The 18,286-nt window shown below is 35.1% G+C and overlaps 4 protein-coding genes across 8 annotated transcripts; 2 read left to right on the top strand and 2 right to left on the bottom strand.

Annotated features, from left to right (window-relative positions):
• Positions 1–2,262: 2,262 nt before the first annotated feature.
• On the top strand, positions 2,263–5,639 carry LOC127255976 (la protein 1). Its single transcript, XM_051281788.1, has 10 exons — positions 2,263–2,405; positions 2,518–2,596; positions 3,117–3,266; positions 3,370–3,512; positions 3,865–4,013; positions 4,219–4,326; positions 4,415–4,808; positions 4,896–5,043; positions 5,197–5,281; positions 5,397–5,639. The coding sequence occupies exons 1-10, from the start codon at positions 2,361–2,363 to the stop codon at positions 5,506–5,508; spliced, it is 1,413 nt and encodes a 470-aa protein (XP_051137745.1). The 5' UTR covers positions 2,263–2,360; the 3' UTR covers positions 5,509–5,639.
• A 1,829-nt stretch (positions 5,640–7,468) lies between these two features.
• Positions 7,469–12,224, top strand: LOC127256017 (nucleolar GTP-binding protein 1-like). 2 transcript variants are annotated; one of them, XM_051281846.1, is made up of 3 exons: positions 7,469–7,633; positions 7,939–10,004; positions 10,107–12,224. In XM_051281846.1, exon 2 carries the CDS (start codon positions 7,964–7,966, stop codon positions 10,001–10,003), a length of 2,040 nt encoding a protein of 679 aa, XP_051137803.1. In that variant the 5' UTR covers positions 7,469–7,633; positions 7,939–7,963; the 3' UTR covers position 10,004; positions 10,107–12,224. The 2 variants fall into 2 exon arrangements, with proteins under 2 accessions (XP_051137803.1, XP_051137804.1); XM_051281847.1 differs by having other exon boundaries at positions 7,917–10,004.
• A 371-nt stretch (positions 12,225–12,595) lies between these two features.
• LOC127256018 (8-hydroxygeraniol oxidoreductase-like) lies at positions 12,596–14,823 on the bottom strand. Of its 4 annotated transcripts, XM_051281852.1 has the most exons (8): positions 14,675–14,823; positions 14,307–14,399; positions 14,098–14,240; positions 13,988–14,025; positions 13,498–13,900; positions 13,188–13,424; positions 12,944–13,102; positions 12,596–12,858 (listed from the first exon to the last, which is right to left on the bottom strand). In XM_051281852.1, the coding sequence occupies exons 2-8, from the start codon at positions 14,353–14,355 to the stop codon at positions 12,748–12,750; spliced, it is 1,140 nt and encodes a 379-aa protein (XP_051137809.1). In that variant the 5' UTR covers positions 14,356–14,399; positions 14,675–14,823; the 3' UTR covers positions 12,596–12,747. The 4 variants fall into 4 exon arrangements, with proteins under 4 accessions (XP_051137809.1, XP_051137805.1, XP_051137808.1 ...); XM_051281848.1 differs by having other exon boundaries at positions 13,988–14,240; XM_051281851.1 differs by having other exon boundaries at positions 13,988–14,240; positions 14,307–14,383; positions 14,675–14,819.
• A 494-nt stretch (positions 14,824–15,317) lies between these two features.
• LOC127256019 (uncharacterized) lies at positions 15,318–18,046 on the bottom strand. Its single transcript, XM_051281853.1, has 3 exons — positions 17,454–18,046; positions 16,248–16,328; positions 15,318–15,739 (listed from the first exon to the last, which is right to left on the bottom strand). Exons 1-3 carry the CDS (start codon positions 17,866–17,868, stop codon positions 15,318–15,320), a joined length of 918 nt encoding a protein of 305 aa, XP_051137810.1. The 5' UTR covers positions 17,869–18,046.
• Positions 18,047–18,286: the final 240 nt, after the last annotated feature.

Below are 18,286 nucleotides of genomic sequence, written 5' to 3'. Positions count from 1 at the left end.
TCGATGTCCCATTTGATCGTAATTGAGTATTTGGGGGTGATTGTTTCCGGACACTTGCTTCCAAGCATTAGCCTAATCTCTTTGAATAAGTAGCATGGTGTCTTTTAGTATTTTAGAATGTGGGAAAAGTTCAAGAAGAAATTTTGTTCAAACTTGGTACAATGCGAACAATATCATACTATTTTGATGTTACAACATGGAGCAATATTATTAAGATGTTTTTTAGGCTAAAGTCTCTTGTTTTTCTTCTACCTACATGTAAGGATATTTAAGAAGGCTAGTTTGTACAAACTAATGCCTAAGGGCATCTCCAACCCAGCGCCAAATGGCGCTGGGTTGGATGATTCGGTTACGGCTGTTTTCAACAGACGATTAATTTTGAGCCACTTTTTTACGTTGTGCGTTGTTTTTTTTTGCTTTTTTAAAAAAAAAATTTAAATTTTTTAATTTTAATTTTTAAATTATTTGTTATTTTTCTAATTTTTGTTAAAAGATTTAAATTATAAAAATAAAAAGTTGTTTAAAATAATAGGAAATATTGAATATTTGAAAAATAATAGTGAAAAATAGAATTATAATTGGAGTAAAATTATTGTAGCAAAAACTGGATAAATGGAGTTATGAGTTGGAAATGACGTAAGAAGACAGTCGTTGTCTAGAATACGCGGATTAGAACATCGGGATGATTGTTTAAAAGAATATATCAAAAAGTTTGTTGATTTTATGTTGTAGGTGTTGATTTATTGCTATAGGTGTCGAATATGTACGACAGAGAAGCCCTGCTCACAGGGGTGAGCATTCGGAATTTCGGTTCGAATTTTACCAAATTCGAACCGATCCGAAAATTCAAAATTTTTTAAAAAACCTATTCGAATTGAACCGAAATTCGAAATCCGAAAATTCGTAATCCGAACTAAAAGATGCGAACCAAATCGAAAAATTCGAAATTCTAAATATTTTTATTATTATTTTTAAATTTCTTTTATATTTTATTATTATTTTATAATATTAAATATATATAATATATAAAAATTAAATATATTTAAAATATAATTAATACATTTGAGTTTTTTATATTAAAATATAATATTTTTAATAAAATATTAAATATGTACAATAAAAAAATATATTAAAATGTTATATTTCGGATTTCGAATTGGTTCGGATTTTAAGTATACCGATCCGATCCGAAAATTCGAAATTTGTTAAAAATTCAATCTGATCCAATCCAAAAATCCGAAAAATCCGAACCAAATTTTAAATTTCTGTTTGGTTCGAATTGAATTTTCGAATTTCGGATATTTTACTCACCCCTACCCGCTGAAAATTGAGATAAGGGTGAAAATTGATTTAGTTTGACAAGTCTATCCAAATTTAACTACCGATCCGAAATCTACTTTAAAAGATTCTATAGATCCTATAAACTTGATAGATTTAATATTGTTTTTGCTATAATTCAAATCCGGATTGGTGGCCAACTTGTACGTAAATCTAACTATATATATATATATATATTTATTTTTAATATTTTTTTCTTTTTTATTTAAATTTTAATCTATTTAAAATACTATTTTATTTCAATTTCAATTTTATATAATATTATGTAAAAATTATATAAATAATAATTTATTTGATTGGTAATATAAAGATAGTTAAAATAATAAACTAAATAAATAATTAACTTAAACCGTGAATAAAAATGAATTATAAAAAAATATTAATAAATTAGATAACAATATAATTTCAATTAAATTATAATATAATAAAAAAATTATAAAATTTAAAATATAAATATACAAAATAGTATTCTATTTATCCTGGAATAATGGATATTTTTTATTAGTTACAATATTTAAAATATAATATTTAATTAATTAATAATAATAATAAATTATATTATATTATTATTTATTTTTATAATTAATAAGATTAATAGTTTTAAAATAAATTTAATATATATTATTAAAAAAATTAAAAAATATATTTAAATATTTAAAAATTATATTTCAATAAATTTTATTTTGCATAGAATATGATACATTTAAATAAAAAAAAATACTCCTGTGATTTTTAAAAAAACTCAAACCGCCGTTTCGGCGAAAATCGAACGAAACCGGACCTTACGAAATCCCCGGGTTGGAACTTCGAACCGCCGGTTCGAAACCGATTTGGCAAGTTGGAATTTTGTAAATACTCAGAAGGATTTTTCGGTCTTTTCACAACTCTACCACGATCACCACGACCGTACTTCAAATCTTTTTAATTCTTTAAATCACCTCCATAATTTCTAAAACCCTACCGCAACCCTCACGAACTGATCGCACTACCTTGCTCTGCTGCTCTCTGCAAGATTGAAGGCCATGGCACCGCTGGAGGAAGAAACCGCAAAGAAAGTCATTCGTCAGGTCATTCGAACGTTTCCCCTTTTGTTTTATTGTGACGAAAAGAAGGATGAAGATTGCTGTTTTTGGTTTGTGTTTATGTTCGATGTTTTCACGTCATTAATGTCTATTTCAGGTGGAATTCTATTTCAGTGACAGTAACCTCCCAAGAGATAAGTTTCTGAAGAAAACCATCAGCGATAGTGATGATGGGAGTATCCTTCTTTTATGTTCTTATTTATTCGACTGCTTATATGTAGGGTTTTACAAACCCACTTGCTTTCTGATTTTCGATCTTTACCAAGTTGAAGTTTGGAGTTCAAACCGCGATTTTTGCTTACCTGATTGTGTTTTATAGCTTATCGTATCATACCTTTTGTTTTGTTGCTTTGATGGTGGTTGTAGCCAATTAATGCTTGTTAAGCATTCTGTTTCAAATAAAAGAAGACTACGAATAAGATGAGATGTATCATGATTGGTGACATTTGGTGTCTCCTATTACGTTAATGGGTTGGATTCATTATGGGATGTATAATGTTGATTTTAATTTCAAATTTCAATATTGAATTTGATAGATGATTTACATTTTATGTTTTCTTCATGTAATGTGTTATCATCACTATGTCAAAGGGGCCAAATTTTTGCTAAATGTTTAAAGTTTTTCTTTTAAATTTTTATGGATATAATAACTCCTATGGATTTGTTGAAGATGTTTATTTCTTAACTAGAATTTAGTGGTGAGTTTGGCATTGATTTCCTCATTTTCTCGGATGAGGGGTCACTTGGGCTTGGGAGATGCCAAACCAGAAGATATACCCGAAGACACTATTAAGGCTGTGGCTGAAACTCTGAGGACCTCTTCTTTTCTTAAAGTCTCGGAGGATGGTATTTTTTGAAGTGTAATTATGTTGTCATTCCCAAGATTATTGATTTGATAATGGTTAATTGCTTCTTCTTCTTTTTTTTTTTTTTTTTTCCTTCTTTGTAGGGATGAAGGTTGGTAGAGTTACTGAGCTTGCAAAGCCTGAAGAGGTCATTGAACAATTAGATAATCGAACAATTGCTGCTTCACCTCTTGAATATGATGTTAAGCTAGAGGATGTGGAATCATTCTTTGGACAATATGCTAAGGTATAACTTGTCATTTGTTGTTTGTATTACATATTTAAGGGTTGGAAATTGGAATCCAGCAGTTTAGATGGAATGTGGTTGTCTAATAGGCTAATACATCGTTTTGAACACCAAGAGAACCATGTCAGTGCATATATGGAACAACCTAGGATAATTAATAAATGCTTCATAGGTTGAGAAAATAGGGATGGCTATTTTCCCCTGGATTAAGCATTTTCTGGATCATGTGCTATAATGATATTAACATTCTGGTTTTGAAGGTTTAAAAAAGTATTTGGTAGCATTGCCACTACATGTTCTTAAACTTTTGGTTAGGTATTCGGATCATTACTGTACCTTGTATTTGTGCTAGGTTAACAGTGTGAGACTACCTCGCCATGTGGCCGACAACAGATTGCTTTGTGGCACTGCATTGGTTGAATTTTCCAGTGAGGAAGAAGCTGCAAAACTTTTGAAGGAAACCCTGACCTATGCTGGCATTGAATTGGAACTGAAGCCAAAGTAAGAATGCAAATGCAGTTCTAAGATCAAATTTCTATTTTGTTTTAATTCTGTAATAGTTATCTTATGTCAAATGGAAAAACTGTTCTTTGAATTATATCTTCTGGTACTTAATGTTGTTTGGAGTTCCATATTTTAGACAATCTTCCGTGTTGAACTTTTTGTCTTTTCACTAAATTTTAATTTATTGTCCTCCTTAATCTAGAAAGGAATTTGATGCTGAAAGAGCCAAGGAAGAGGAGGAAGTGGTCAAGAATCGACCACAAGGTGGTACAAACCGCAAAGACAATGCCAATGTCAATGCCAAACCTGAGTGGGTTTTGAACTCCGATATTTATTCTGTTCTACTCTTTTTTATTTCTTCCAATTGAAGCATATTCTAATTTACATGTTTCTGGCAGCTACCCCAAAGGCTTGATTATTGCATTTAAATTGAAGAGCATATCTGGAAAAGATTCTGCTGAAGAAAATGCCAATGCAACGAACAATAATGCAGATGCAACTAGTAAAGATGTGGAAGAAAATACGGCACAAGCTGTTTCAGAAGAGCCGGGAAAAGGAGTTTCTGATGATGCTTTAGAGATGGAGGATGCTGAGAACAACGAAGAGAAGGAAGCAAATGAAACTGGTGACCAAGAAACCGAAGATGCTGAAAAATCTGCAGACATCCCAGATGACAAGGAAGCCGAAGCCTCTCCTGAAGGAAAGACAGACATTGCAGCACTCAAGGACAGCAAGGATGTTGTTTCAAGGGAGGATCTAAAAGCTATCTTCCGAAAGTTCGGCACTGTTAAGGTACTGACTACTTCAATTTCCATTCATGGAAAATTAGCTTTCATTTGAACTCAGCCTTTCTGACATTTGATCTATTATGTATTGTAGTTTGTTGACTTCAAGATTGGCATCGAGTCTGGATACATAAGATTTGAAGATGCTGAAGCCGCACAGAAAGCTCGGGCTGCTGCTGCAATTTCTGAAGACGGCGGTATAACAGTGAAAAATTTTATTGCGATTCTAGATCCTGTAACAGGTGAGTAACCACCTTGTCCTTATTTGTCACTTATTCAATTCCATTAATTTATGAATTCCTTCATATAAGCTCCTACTAGACAATTATAAAATAGCCCCAAATTTGAAATTCTTATCGACTCATCTTTTTTTGTTGTTCTTTTTCGATCTTCAGGTGATGCAGAGAAGGAATACTGGAGCTTGCTTCGTAGTAATCAGGATAAGCACCGTGACAACAGGAACAGCTACAACCGGGGAAGGTATTAACTTCACTCGCGCATTTTCATTGTCTTCATTTTATGTGAGAATTGAGAGAACTTCAAACCTCTATCGAAAACTAATGATCTTGATGGTTCTTGATGCGCGACGTTTCAGGGGAGGGAAGTTCAACAGAGGTGGTAAGAATTTCGGGGGGAAGCATTCTCGTTCAAGGGGGAACGATGGCGGAAATCGCCCTAACAAAGTTCAGAAAGTTGGAGCTACTTAAGATGAGGAGATAGTAGCCAGCAATTTTGGGCATTTTGGTACTGCTAAACTTATATCTTAAGCTATTTCTTTTTGTCAGTATGTTATAACTCAGCTGCAGAATTTATCTATTTACTGTTACTCCTTTCTGTTTTTACCGTATAATATGAATAGTCAGATAAGAGTAATTATATAATTATTTTAATAAAAAAATTAAAAACTATATTTTGAAGTGAGGTGAGACAAACGATTATGAAAAAAAAATAGTATAATATTTTGAATCAAAATAGAGAGTTTATAAATTTTTTGGATTTAAATATGTTAATTTTATTAGACAAAGAGAATAAAATATTATTATTATTATTATTATCTTTTGATTTGGTTTTTAAAAATTTAGTTTAAATCTAGTATTAAAATAATATATAATAAGATATTGTGAGGTAAATATATATATATATATATATTGAAAATATATAGTCCAAGTAGTTAAAAAAATATATTCATTTGGCTGAATAAGAATTTTATTATATTGTTATTTTTCATTGTGCAGTTAAAAAATACCCCCTTCGACCCAAATCAAATGACTCATTTGATTTGGTTCAATTAATTAATAATACTCCCTCTGATCCGGTATAAATTTTTTAATATTAGTATTATAATAAATTGTAGTGAAAGAGACGAAAATATTTCTATTAGTATTAGTATTGTGTAATATAAAAGTAATGACATTTGATAATTTAATGTAAGTTAGAGGTAATGAAAATTGACAACCTAGATGAAAGGAGTATTAAATTATGATAGTATTTTATTATATTTTTATATAAGTAATATATTATTGATAGTTTTAATATATATGATTAAAATAAATGTAGAATATGTGTTTAAATATTATAAATATTATATTTTAATAAAATATATAAATATCATTTTGTATAGAATACAATTTTAAATAATATAAATAAATATATTTATTAATTTATAATTAAAATAAAACTAATTTTATGAAAAAGTAAAGTTTTAAAGTATTGTGATATTTATTTATTAAAATATTGAGAATATATATTATTTTAACAATCAAAATTTGAAAATGGAGGTAAATTTGCATAATATAAGAGGAAAATATTTTGCATTAAATTATAAGGTTATTGATAATATTTAAAATACTTTATATTAATATATTGTTGTTATTATTATAATATAAACATAAAAACAAATATTCTGTCCCAACTTAATTGATATTTTTTTTTAGTATGTATGTAACAATTGATATCTTTTTATTTTTATCAATATAATTAATTATATAATATATAATATTATACATTATTCAACACTTACTGATATTGTCTATATATATATATATATTTTTGTATCTCCTTAAAAAAGTAAATATTTGTATCTATCTTTAAAACTTTACATTTTTTATAAAATTAATTTATTTTAATTATAAATAAATAAACATATTTCTCTAATTACTTATATTATAGAATTTTTTTTCAATATATTCATATTATATATATTTTTATTACGATATAATTTTTATAATATTTAAATTTATATTATAACTTTTTAAAATCATATAGATTAAACTTATTTTAAAATTATTAATATTATTAATTTTTATAATACTCTCTTCGTCTAAGCAAAAAGTATACATTTATTTTTGGCACGAAATTTAAAAAATAATAGTATTTTAATTACGGATTAGATGAAAGCAGTGTAATGACATTTTTGCAGTTATTTTTTTTATAAAAGTATTGATATGATGTAAATTAAAAATATTTGTAAAAAATAATAAAATATTTAATAAAATGATTACTTTGTAATTAGACAAAACAAAATAAAAATATATATACATGGTAAAATATTTATTAAAATAATAAAATAATATTATAATTCACTATTATTAATTAATTAAATATTATTATAATAACGTATCAATTATATATAGTAATTTTTACATACTATATATTTATATAAAAAGGATACACCACAATCAAACGTAAACCCTAAACCCGCCGCTCCTCCCCCTCTCACCTTTCTTTTCTCTCTTCTTCTTCTGCACCTACGCTGTCGCCGCCGCTGCCGCCGGTCGTGAAGAAATATCTCCGGTTCCGCGTCCTCAAAGAAACGCAGGCCTTCTTCTTCTGGTAAATATTCTCCTCTTTTTCTTTGTAACGACTTTCTCTTCCCCACATCCCCCGGCTCCGCCGTTTTGCATCGTCTGAGATTTTGTATTTGGCTGATTTATGAAAAACGTAGGGAAGAATTCTATGGACAGTCGCTTTTCATTTATTCTACCTGTAATTTCTTGTACGACTGCATTATTATTTCAATTTTCTGCTAAGAGCGGCGCGATTTGATATGGATTTTAGTCTAGAAGGGTTAGATTGAGTACAAGGGTTTTGAACAGTACTTTTGGTTTAATTTCAGATCTTAATTCCTATTTGCGCAGAGGGATAGTAAACAACCAACCAGACATGGTCCAGTATAATTTCAAGAAGATAACTGTTGTGCCTACTGGGAAGGAGTTTGTCGACATCATTCTCTCTCGCACACAGCGGCGAACGCCTACCCAAGTTCACAAAGGATATGCCATTTCACGGCTTCGGCAGTTTTACATGCGCAAGGTGAAGTTTACACAGCAGAATTTCCATGAGAAGCTTTCTACCATTATTGATGAATTCCCCAGGCTTGATGATATTCATCCTTTCTACGGTGATCTGCTCCATGTTCTCTATAACAAAGATCACTATAAGCTTGCTCTGGGCCAAATCAATACTGCAAGGAACCTGATTGCTAAGATTTCAAAGGACTATGTGAAATTATTGAAGTATGGAGATACACTTTATCGATGCAAATCACTCAAGGTTGCTGCTCTTGGTCGAATGTGTACTGTGATAAAACGAATTAGCCCAAGTTTGGCTTATCTTGAGCAGATAAGGCAGCATATGGCAAGGCTGCCTTCAATTGATCCAAATACAAGGACGATTTTGATCTGTGGCTATCCTAATGTTGGAAAGAGCTCGTTTATCAATAAGATTACCAGAGCCGATGTTGATGTGCAGCCATATGCTTTCACTACAAAATCCTTGTTTGTTGGTCATACTGACTATAAATATTTGCGATATCAAGTGATTGACACTCCGGGTATCTTGGATAGGCCGTTTGAGGATCGGAATATTATTGAGATGTGCAGCATTACTGCTCTTGCTCACCTCAGAGCTGCTGTATTATTCTTCCTTGATATTTCAGGTTCTTGTGGTTATAGCATTGCACAGCAGGCAGCTCTTTTCCACAGCATCAAGTCGTTATTTATGAATAAGCCTTTGATTATTGTCTGCAATAAGACTGATTTGCAGCCACTGGACGAGATCTCTGAAGATGATATGAAATTGGTAATGGAGATGAAGGCTGAAGCCATAAAAACTGCCATTGGTCAAGGGGGTGAAGCAAGCGATGATGGTAGTGTACTCTTGACTATGAGTGCTTTGACTGAGGATGGTGTAATTTCTGTGAAGAACGCTGCTTGTGAGAGGTTGTTAAATCAGAGGGTTGAATTGAAAATGAAGTCGAAAAAATTGAATGACTGCCTGAACCGCTTTCACGTGGCCATGCCTAAGCCCCGAGATCAGAAGGAACGTCCAGCTTGTATACCTCAGGCTGTTCTGGAGGCGAGAGCTAATAATGTTGGTGAAACTGCTGAGAAAGAGAAGAGGAAGCTTGAAAGGGATCTCGAAAATGAGAATGGAGGGGCGGGAGTATACTCGGCTAGCTTGAAGAAGAATTACATCTTAGCTAATGATGAATGGAAGGAAGATGTGATTCCAGAAATTCTTGACGGGCACAATGTGTATGACTTCATGGACCCTGATATCTTATTGAGGCTCGAGGAGTTGGAGCGCGAAGAAGGTGCACTCCAGGGGCTTGACGCAGATGATTATTTCGAGATGGATGGTGCTGAGCTGCCTCCTGAGCAACAGGCTGCGCTTGCTGAGATCAGGAAGAAAAAAAGTTTGCTTATTCAACAACATAGAATCAAAAAGAGTACTGCCGAGAGCCGGCCAACTGTTCCAAGAAAATTTGATAAAGACAAGAAATATACAACAAAAAGAATGGGGAGGCAATTATCAGCCTTGGGCCTTGATCCAAGTCTAGCAATTAACCGTGCTCGCAGCAAGTCTCGGGGGAGAAAGAGGGAGAGATCTCCTGAAAGAGGAAACAACGATGGCTTTGATTCCATGGAAGTGGATGGGGACCAACCGAATAAGAGGCTTCGGCTCAGATCAAGATCTTCCTCCAGGGCAAGATCCAAGTCACTGGCGCCAGCGGAAGCTGTCCCCGGAGATGGGTTCAAAGACACTGCCCAGAAAAAGAAGGCCATCAAACTGGCGAAAAGCTCTAGCAAGAAGAGGAACAAGGATGCTCGTAGAGGAGAGGCTGATAGGGTCATTCCTTCGCTCAAGCCGAAGCACCTGTTCTCTGGAAAGAGGTCGACAGGGAAAACCGACAGGCGCTAAGGTATATTATGTTTTACAATTCCCTGAACTCTTGGTAATAGTAAGGGTTCTTTGCTACTTACCTATGTCTATACTCATGTTTATTGTCTTTTATCTTATGCAGGCCCTTTTTGTCTTTGAAGGAGAGTGTTTTTATTTAGTTTCTGATAAAGTTGCCGCAATTTATTATATTCAACTGAGTTTTGGGAACATTTCAAGTGCTTTTAGTTTCAACTCTTCATTGTTGTTTAATTAAAATGAGTGCCTTTTGTTCTACAGATTTCGTTACATTCATCCTCTATTCACGATTATTTGTTATTATACTTATGAAGTAGAAGAGTATTTAATTTGTTATTGTTGCTGAATCATTATACTAGAAAGGGACTGATTAAATGACTGCGGCTGGCCGAGCTGGTTGGTTCGAGTAATACCTCCCAGTAAGTTGAAACAGCTGCATATATCAAAATATTGGTGTTGCTAACCAGCTCTACCCGATTGAGTCTGAGACGGGTTAGATAGATGCAACCATACATTCATTCCCAAATGCTCGTCTGTGGTAGGTATCCTTTTGTAGTGTTTATTTCCAGCTTGATGTGTTTATTCATGTGTAGTTAAGTTAGAAAATACCTCCCGGTATGTTGAAACGGCTGCAAATATAAGAATTTTGGTGTTGCTAAGACCACGGGGCGGGGTTATATAAATGCTACCGGGGGTTGAGATATTTTAGTTATTTAGTTGTTTTAGATTTGGTTTTATCTGTCCTGCCTATTTATAGATACTCCGATTTTTATTATGAATACTTTCCAAGAAAACCAAGTCAGTACATATATGGAACAACCTTGGACAATTAAGAAAAGCTTCATAGGGTTAACTATTTGAAGAACTGAACTTGACATTCTGGTTTTGAAGGATTACAAAAGCATTTGATAGCATTGCCTCTACATGTTCTTAGGGGATGGGATCACACCCCCCCCCCCCCCCCCCCCCCCCCCCCCAACCCCATTTAATATATATACATACAGTGTATGTGAGAGGGGGGTGGGGTGCTGGTGATCCCCTCCCATATTCTTAGACTTATGGTTTGGTGTTTCTATCATTTCTTGGGAAAGCATTTTGGTTAAATTAATTTTCACATGAAATATTTTATCTTTTCAGTATGATTTTGATAGATTTCTTCTTTAAAAAGACAAAATAGAAATAATAGGAAATATAATTTATTAAAATATAGCTTTTAATTTTTAAAATAGTTAGACATATATTTTAAAAAATTTTAATCATATATGGTGGATTATACATTAAATATTGACTAATTAAATTATTTCTTATAGAACTTTAAACTTACACCAGTAATCATATACACTTCTCTATATAATTTTGGGTGTTTCGAATATTTTCATATATTTAATTTAAAATAATACAATACATTTTTAATTAAATATATATATTTCTTTTTAATCAAATTTAAATTAATTTTTTTTTTTTGTAACTAAAAAAAAAATAGAAATAAACCCGTAATACTTGGGACTCGGCTTTTAAAGGACAACACAGCGTCAGTTAGTCAGTCAGTCATATCCAAACTCAGAAGAAATCAGAAGAGCCCTAAATTAGATATCGTCGGTTTCGGTGTCGCCTCCCCACTAAAAACCCTAACCCTAATTGTATCTATGCAATATACATACAGAGGAGGCTTAGTTTTGATTGAAGGCGATTTGTGAGGGGTGCGACACTAGGCAAATCTGAAGCCTACGGATCTCTCTCTAAGGTATGGTTTGCTTTGTGAATTGGATTTGGTTTCGTCAAAATTTCGAGGCTCAACCATCTTCTTCTTTGCTGATTTATGTCTCGACCGCTGTTTCGCGGTATAAATAATAGAAATTGATGGTTTATGTAAAGATGCATAAATCAATTTTTCTATTAATGCAAAAATTTGATCATGAATTACCACACAATTTAGAATGATTCAAATATTTGAGTTGCAGTGTAATTTGGATGGTGTAATGAAAATATTTGTTGAAATGTACAGGAATATTATATTTTGAATGTAAGAATATCAGAATATTCATTGTTCTTTTAAAGTGTTTAACTGAATATACATTGATGGAGATGTTTAATTTTATATTTTGTATGATTTCATTCGTGTCATGACTGTTGGACCTTTCAATCCACCCTTCCTAAATCCTAGCTATATATGTGCATGGTTGTACCTTAAATCTTTTATATATTTGGTTATATTTTCCTTGGATATATTTTTTTTTAAAAAAAAATATTGTTATGCAATTACATGATCTTAATAAAAAAAACACCATTTCCATGAACAATCACATTGAACTACTGTGTCAATACAAAATAAACACATCCTTCACAGTATTATTTAATATCTTTGTAATTGAAAATATGATTATGCTAACTAGATAAAAATTAGGAAAAAGAGTGATATTATAGGAAATAAATAAACATTTGCAAAAAAGTTTACTCAAATCCCTTTGGTTCTAGATTGAATAGTAAATATGAAATAATCTTTGGATTTGTATATTACATTATTCATGGAAAACAGTGTAAAAATGACGATAATAGTATTTCTAAAATTAGATGCATTTGATGGCTTATACTATGAACATGTAAATTAATCATTTATAAATATTTTATATATTCAAATACTCGTCTTCATAACAATATTTGTGTAAAAGAACACAAGCCACATCTTCGAACATAAGATGAAAATGCCTCCAAAGGAAAAAAAGGAATATTGAAATTTAGTGCATGATCTAGAACTTGATGACAACCTTAATACAATTAGGCTGCTTCATGTACTCGAAGCCTTTGTTGATTTCATCCAGTCTAATCTCATGTGTTATCAGCTCATCAAGATCTACTTCCTGTTCATCATCAATTTTCACAAAACTTCACTCTTCTTACACAAAATACATTACACATATATACCACACACATATATAAACATACCTTGTTCACACATTTCTCGATGATTTTCGGGAGATCTGTCTGAGTTCTTACACCACCATAGATGGATCCCTTCACTGTCCTCCCACACAACAGGGGTATGTAGTCGAGCTCGCCGCTCTTCTCCATCCCCGCCCCGATGAACACCACTGTCCCCAGCCCCTTTTGTGTCGTAGTAGAATAGAACCATAAGTCTCGAGAGGACATGTTGTTAGGAAATCGAAAGAGATGGTGTAATAGTTTCTACCACTTTTGAGCCCTCGATCGCTTCGTTTAGCATGGCAGGCACGCCGGTGCACTCAAAGCAGTAGTCCACGCCGAGCCCTCCCGTCGCATCTTTGATCAACTCCGACGCAGATTTGTTAGTCTCCTTAGGATTGAAGAAATCCGTAACACCGAAGGCCTTCGATTTATCGCGCTTGAAGGTGTTCACATCGATCCCAATTATCTTCGAGGCCCCTTGTTGTTTAGCCCCCTTTACGGCCTGCATTCATAAAATCAACGTCGAGAATTTAATAGATCAATTCATAATGTCTAGTTGAGTTATTTCTACTTACCCCTAGCCCGACCGCGCCGAGCCCAATAACTGCAACAGTCGAGCCCTTCTCGACGCTGACTTCTCTCCAAGTGGATCCGAACCCCGTCGTGAATCCACAGCAGAGGAAGCTGGCGTGGGGGAGGGAGACTCTCGGGTCGACCTTGACAGCGTAATTAGCTTCGATCACGACGTATTCGGACCAAGTCGAGCAGCTGAAGTGGTGGTATATTATCTCCCCGGCGACGGACATTCTCGACGTGCCGTCGGGCATCAGGCCACTGAACCCGAGCGGGTACTTGTGGCACAGATTGGTCCTTCCCGAGCCGCAGTTAAGACACTCTCCGCACTCCCCTAGATAGAGCAGCATCACGGTGTCGCCTGGCTTAACGTTGCGCACGTTATCCCCGACGCTCTCGACGACCCTGTAGTTTCATACCGAAGAATATGCAGTCCATGGAAACTTTACAAAAGTAGGGGGGGGGGGGGGGGGGGAGAGAGAAGATGCTTACCCCACGCCTTCGTGTCCGGGGATCCGAGGGAACAGAGGCTGCAAGAAAGAAGGGATCGTAAATGGAACAGAAAAACTACATTTTTTATCCGAATGGGGATAGATGCTTACGATGGGTAGGCCGTTGCTGCAGAGGATATCGGTGTGGCACATGCTGGCGCAGAGCATCTTGATCCTGATTTCCGACGACTTGGGAGGATCTACTTGAATCTCCTCGACTTTAAGCGGCTCCCCGGATTTCCACACCACGGCAGCTGCACCAAACATGATACAAGATTCATATACATTTCTTACAAGATTGTCGTCATTATTTGAAATACCTTTGCACGTAATGACGGCTGGAGTGGCGGTGCTGTTGCCGTTGGTCATCGTTGCTGCCGACTGCCTAGCTCTTATGCTGAATGAAATTTAAACTGCTTCAAGAAATGAAGAATCTCATGCTTTTATAGAAGATATTCAATGGCTACCCTGCATATCTGCTAACCTAGGCTCCTATATATATATGTATGTATATATATAGATACAGATAAATAGATATATAGGTGGGTAGGTAGGTAGATAGAGGTAAGCACGCAGACAACGAGGTACCAAAAACAATTCATTTTGCTCAAATAAAAATGTCCCTTTTGTCCTCAGTGTTCATCTATTGTTCTTAGGCATATAGACAAGAAAATGTAACAGAATTCACCTGGTTCGCGTTGCTCGCGTGCTTCGCTTCGTCTCTTCCGTGTAGATGGGGACCGAACTACACTGCCTGATCTAAGATTATGATAGTAGAAAACAAACACAAAACATAGGCCCTGTTCGAAGTTATATAGCACAGTAATATATAGAATGATATAAAGAAAAGCACCTAAGCTATGAGCATTAAATGGAAATCAGGCTGCGCCGTTACAGCTCCTACTGAAACTCATAATTCAACGGTGCCGAATGCTATGCTTAAAAGAACAGGAAAGATTTCAGATAAGACGATCATGCCTTAAATGCAAACAAAAGATAGTCTCACCACTTTTTGTACATGCTTATCTATCACCTCTATCAGAAAATCCGTGTTTTGCGACTAGGGGCATGCATGTAGGTCGGAAATTCAAGTTAACCACGAATCTACGGCAATGAATAGTCACCGAATAGGGTGGGTTCCTAAGTAATGCCGGTACCAAAATGATAAAATCCTCGATCCAAGTACGAAGATGGTTGATGCCGTAATTGCCTGGTCTGATCTCACTGTAGATGTGTAGTCTATTGGCTTGGTCCGAGTCCATGTTCATCCTGCGGTAGGAAAACGGCTCTTCGAACCAGAATTTTTGGCGTATACCATGGAGTCAATAGGTTCATAATCTTTGCCGGGCTGAGTTTGATTGGCTTGAGTCGGGAACTTCTATGTAATCGTCAGGTTCATCATCTTCCTCGTCGGAAGATAGAAAAGATGGGCCCATCCATGCTTTGAAGCCTTCATTGACACGCCTCTCCGTATCTGGTGGGAACTCGGGCGGGCTTGTTTCGAGCATCTCTACACCAAAATTCCTCCCCATAAAGTCACTTTCGTCAAGTATTGTGGCTGCTCGTCTTCTGAGGAAGAAAGCAACCCCTCCATGTAGAATGACCAAACACCATGACGAGATTTCGTAGCACCAAAATAGGGGCAAGGAGCAGCTGCTGCCTAGTGTGAGAAGTGTCGAACCAAGAAAGAGTGCAAGAAGACCAAATATGACGGCAAATGCAATGTTCAATATAGACAGACAGCGGACGCCACCTATAGATTTAATATTAAAAAAAATTAGGAAAAAATGCAAATACAATCTTGATAATATTTAAGCTTGATCAGCTAATCATGATCAAAAAACAACAAAAAAAACATCAGAGACGCCCTAAGTACCCAAGTTAGGCCACAGGAAACTTCCGTAAAATGAAAACTGCCCAATTATGCCACAGCAATTACTTTTTTTATCAAATGTTTTAGATTAATCAGGTCTTGAATTTTTATTTTTACTTCTTCATAATCCAAATGCAAGAAAAGACGAGCATTGAAGTATACCATGTCTCAAGAGTTAGATTGAGATTTAAATATTGGATTCATTCGATTTATGTTCGGCCTAAGAGGGTATATATATTGATCTCATCAATGACACATACATGTTATTTCATACAGCACCATTCCTTCCGGAATTTCCAATGAACCACACACTAAGAAATAATCTTACGATTAAAACCATCAGCATTGAATACATGAGTAAATGAAGATTATAGAAAACGTGGCGTACCTCTTCTGGAAGCACAGTAATTGTTTTCAACCACCTTTAAACATCCATGTCGAACTGGAGCAGTATAAGCAACGGTAATGCCTGCAACATAGCCAATATGTGTATAATGTCTGAACTGAAAAACACCAATACGGTTATATATCCAATTGTAACTATAGAAGAGCACAATGAGAAGAAAGACAAAGAAAAAAACACAATTAGTCGGCACTTGGCACACCCGTGATTGGTCCTGCAGAACATTCACTTACTACAAGTGATCCAGCTGACCAAAATTATAATTCAACCCGTAAGAAGAATAGTGGATAGGCGAAACCAAGTGCATAGGCATGTATAAACACGAGAAATGCAGACATACACAATCATATTACTCATCCTTGTAAAGACTTCTGCTATTAATCTTTCTGCCCTGCATCTTGTTCATCTATGCAGCAAAAGCCCTTCTAAGTCCTACATGGCCACTCCAACGGCAACTACACATTAATTAGGTGCGACACCCCGACCCGCAAACTACGCAAAATCGGGCATGTCGGGATTGTAGACTGGCCCTACAGGCCAAAATGAATCCTTCCAACGCACTTCTGTTCCTCACTCACACGCACCCTAAGAGACTTCCCGGGGATTACCCATCCTTAAATTAGGCAAGCATGTTTAACTCTAGATTTTCTTTAAGTAAGACCTCCGAAAAAGAATATGCATTATGAATAGTCTATTCACTCTATTTAACCTTTAATCAATTTCGCATGGCATGATATCGGCTCATTCATGGGTGTTGGCCAAACAATGGCCCAACTCCAGGTATCACATTGAGTATATCATAAATTGGAGATTATCAGAGATTGTCTATACATAAACCCCCCTAATCTTAGCCCTGAAGATTGTCATAATGTCAAGATATCTTGAAATCGCATTCTAGAAAACACCAACAAATCGAAGTTTTCCATTCAATACTCACAAATCGAAGTTTTCCATTCAATACTCACAAAATACTCACAATTGCATTCTAGACTGAATTTCTGATTCCAAAATACTCACAACTGAAGTTTTCCATTCAATACTCACTTTCAGAAAACACCAACAAATAACTACAGCAACACATCGAATTTCCATGGAGTTAATTTCTTCAATTGAAAAAACTTCATAGTAATGATAATAAAATTAACGGACGATTAGATTGGAAAATAAATGCATATTCAAAAATCTCCTCACCGGCGACCAAATATACGGCGGAAACCGCAAAAATCAGAGCCGAGGGAAGAAACACCACCATCCAGTAGTAATCCACCGTCTCCTGATCCGTCAAAACAAAGCCGCCGGTCAAAAGATCCGACTCCCGCTCGCGTCCCTCACTCGCCGCCGCCGCCGCCGCCGAAGAGGTGGTGAAATTAATCGAGAGAGGCTGAATCCTGAAATCACGGCAGAACGGCCGCCGCAAGCTGTCGCTTGGGAACACTATTTTCAAACTAATCGCAGTGGAGGCGAGAACAGCGAGCGAAAGCAGGGTTAGGGCGAGGGAAATCAATGGCTTCTGCAGCTTGTTCCATGCCTTGTCTTCCTCGCGGAGGGTCTGGTATTCGTGCTTGGGCATGAAGGCCTGCCGCAAGGCGTCCCCGATTAAGGCCATTAGTACGGATCAAATTGTGGCAACACATACACACACACATACAGGATTCCGAGTAGAGGGGGGGTCTAGCCTAGGGTTTGGGTTCTTGATTTGGAATTGGGAATTTTGAAGAGCAGTGAGAAGTTAGCTTTGCAGTTAGGCGATTCATCGTTGTCACATTGCTTTTCTATTACTTCAAAGATTATTTTGCACCCTTTACTAATAATATTAATTTTGGCATTTTGAAAAGTCCACAATTAACGTATTAGGCTTGCTTTGTTTGTTTGTTTGTTTGTTTTTTTTTTTTTTTTTTTTTTAGGAAAAAAGAATTTTACACATTTTTCATTCTATATATCGTAAAAAATATCAAATCACAAAACAAACGCACCCTTAATCTCTACACGAATAATCAGATATTTATACACTTATATTTGAAGAG

The sequence above is a fragment of the Andrographis paniculata genome, unplaced genomic scaffold (genome assembly GCF_009805555.1).
Source record: "Andrographis paniculata isolate CXL003 unplaced genomic scaffold, ASM980555v1 Contig54END, whole genome shotgun sequence".
NCBI lineage: Eukaryota > Viridiplantae > Streptophyta > Magnoliopsida > Lamiales > Acanthaceae > Andrographis > Andrographis paniculata.
This window is presented reverse-complemented; position numbering and strand designations above follow the sequence as displayed.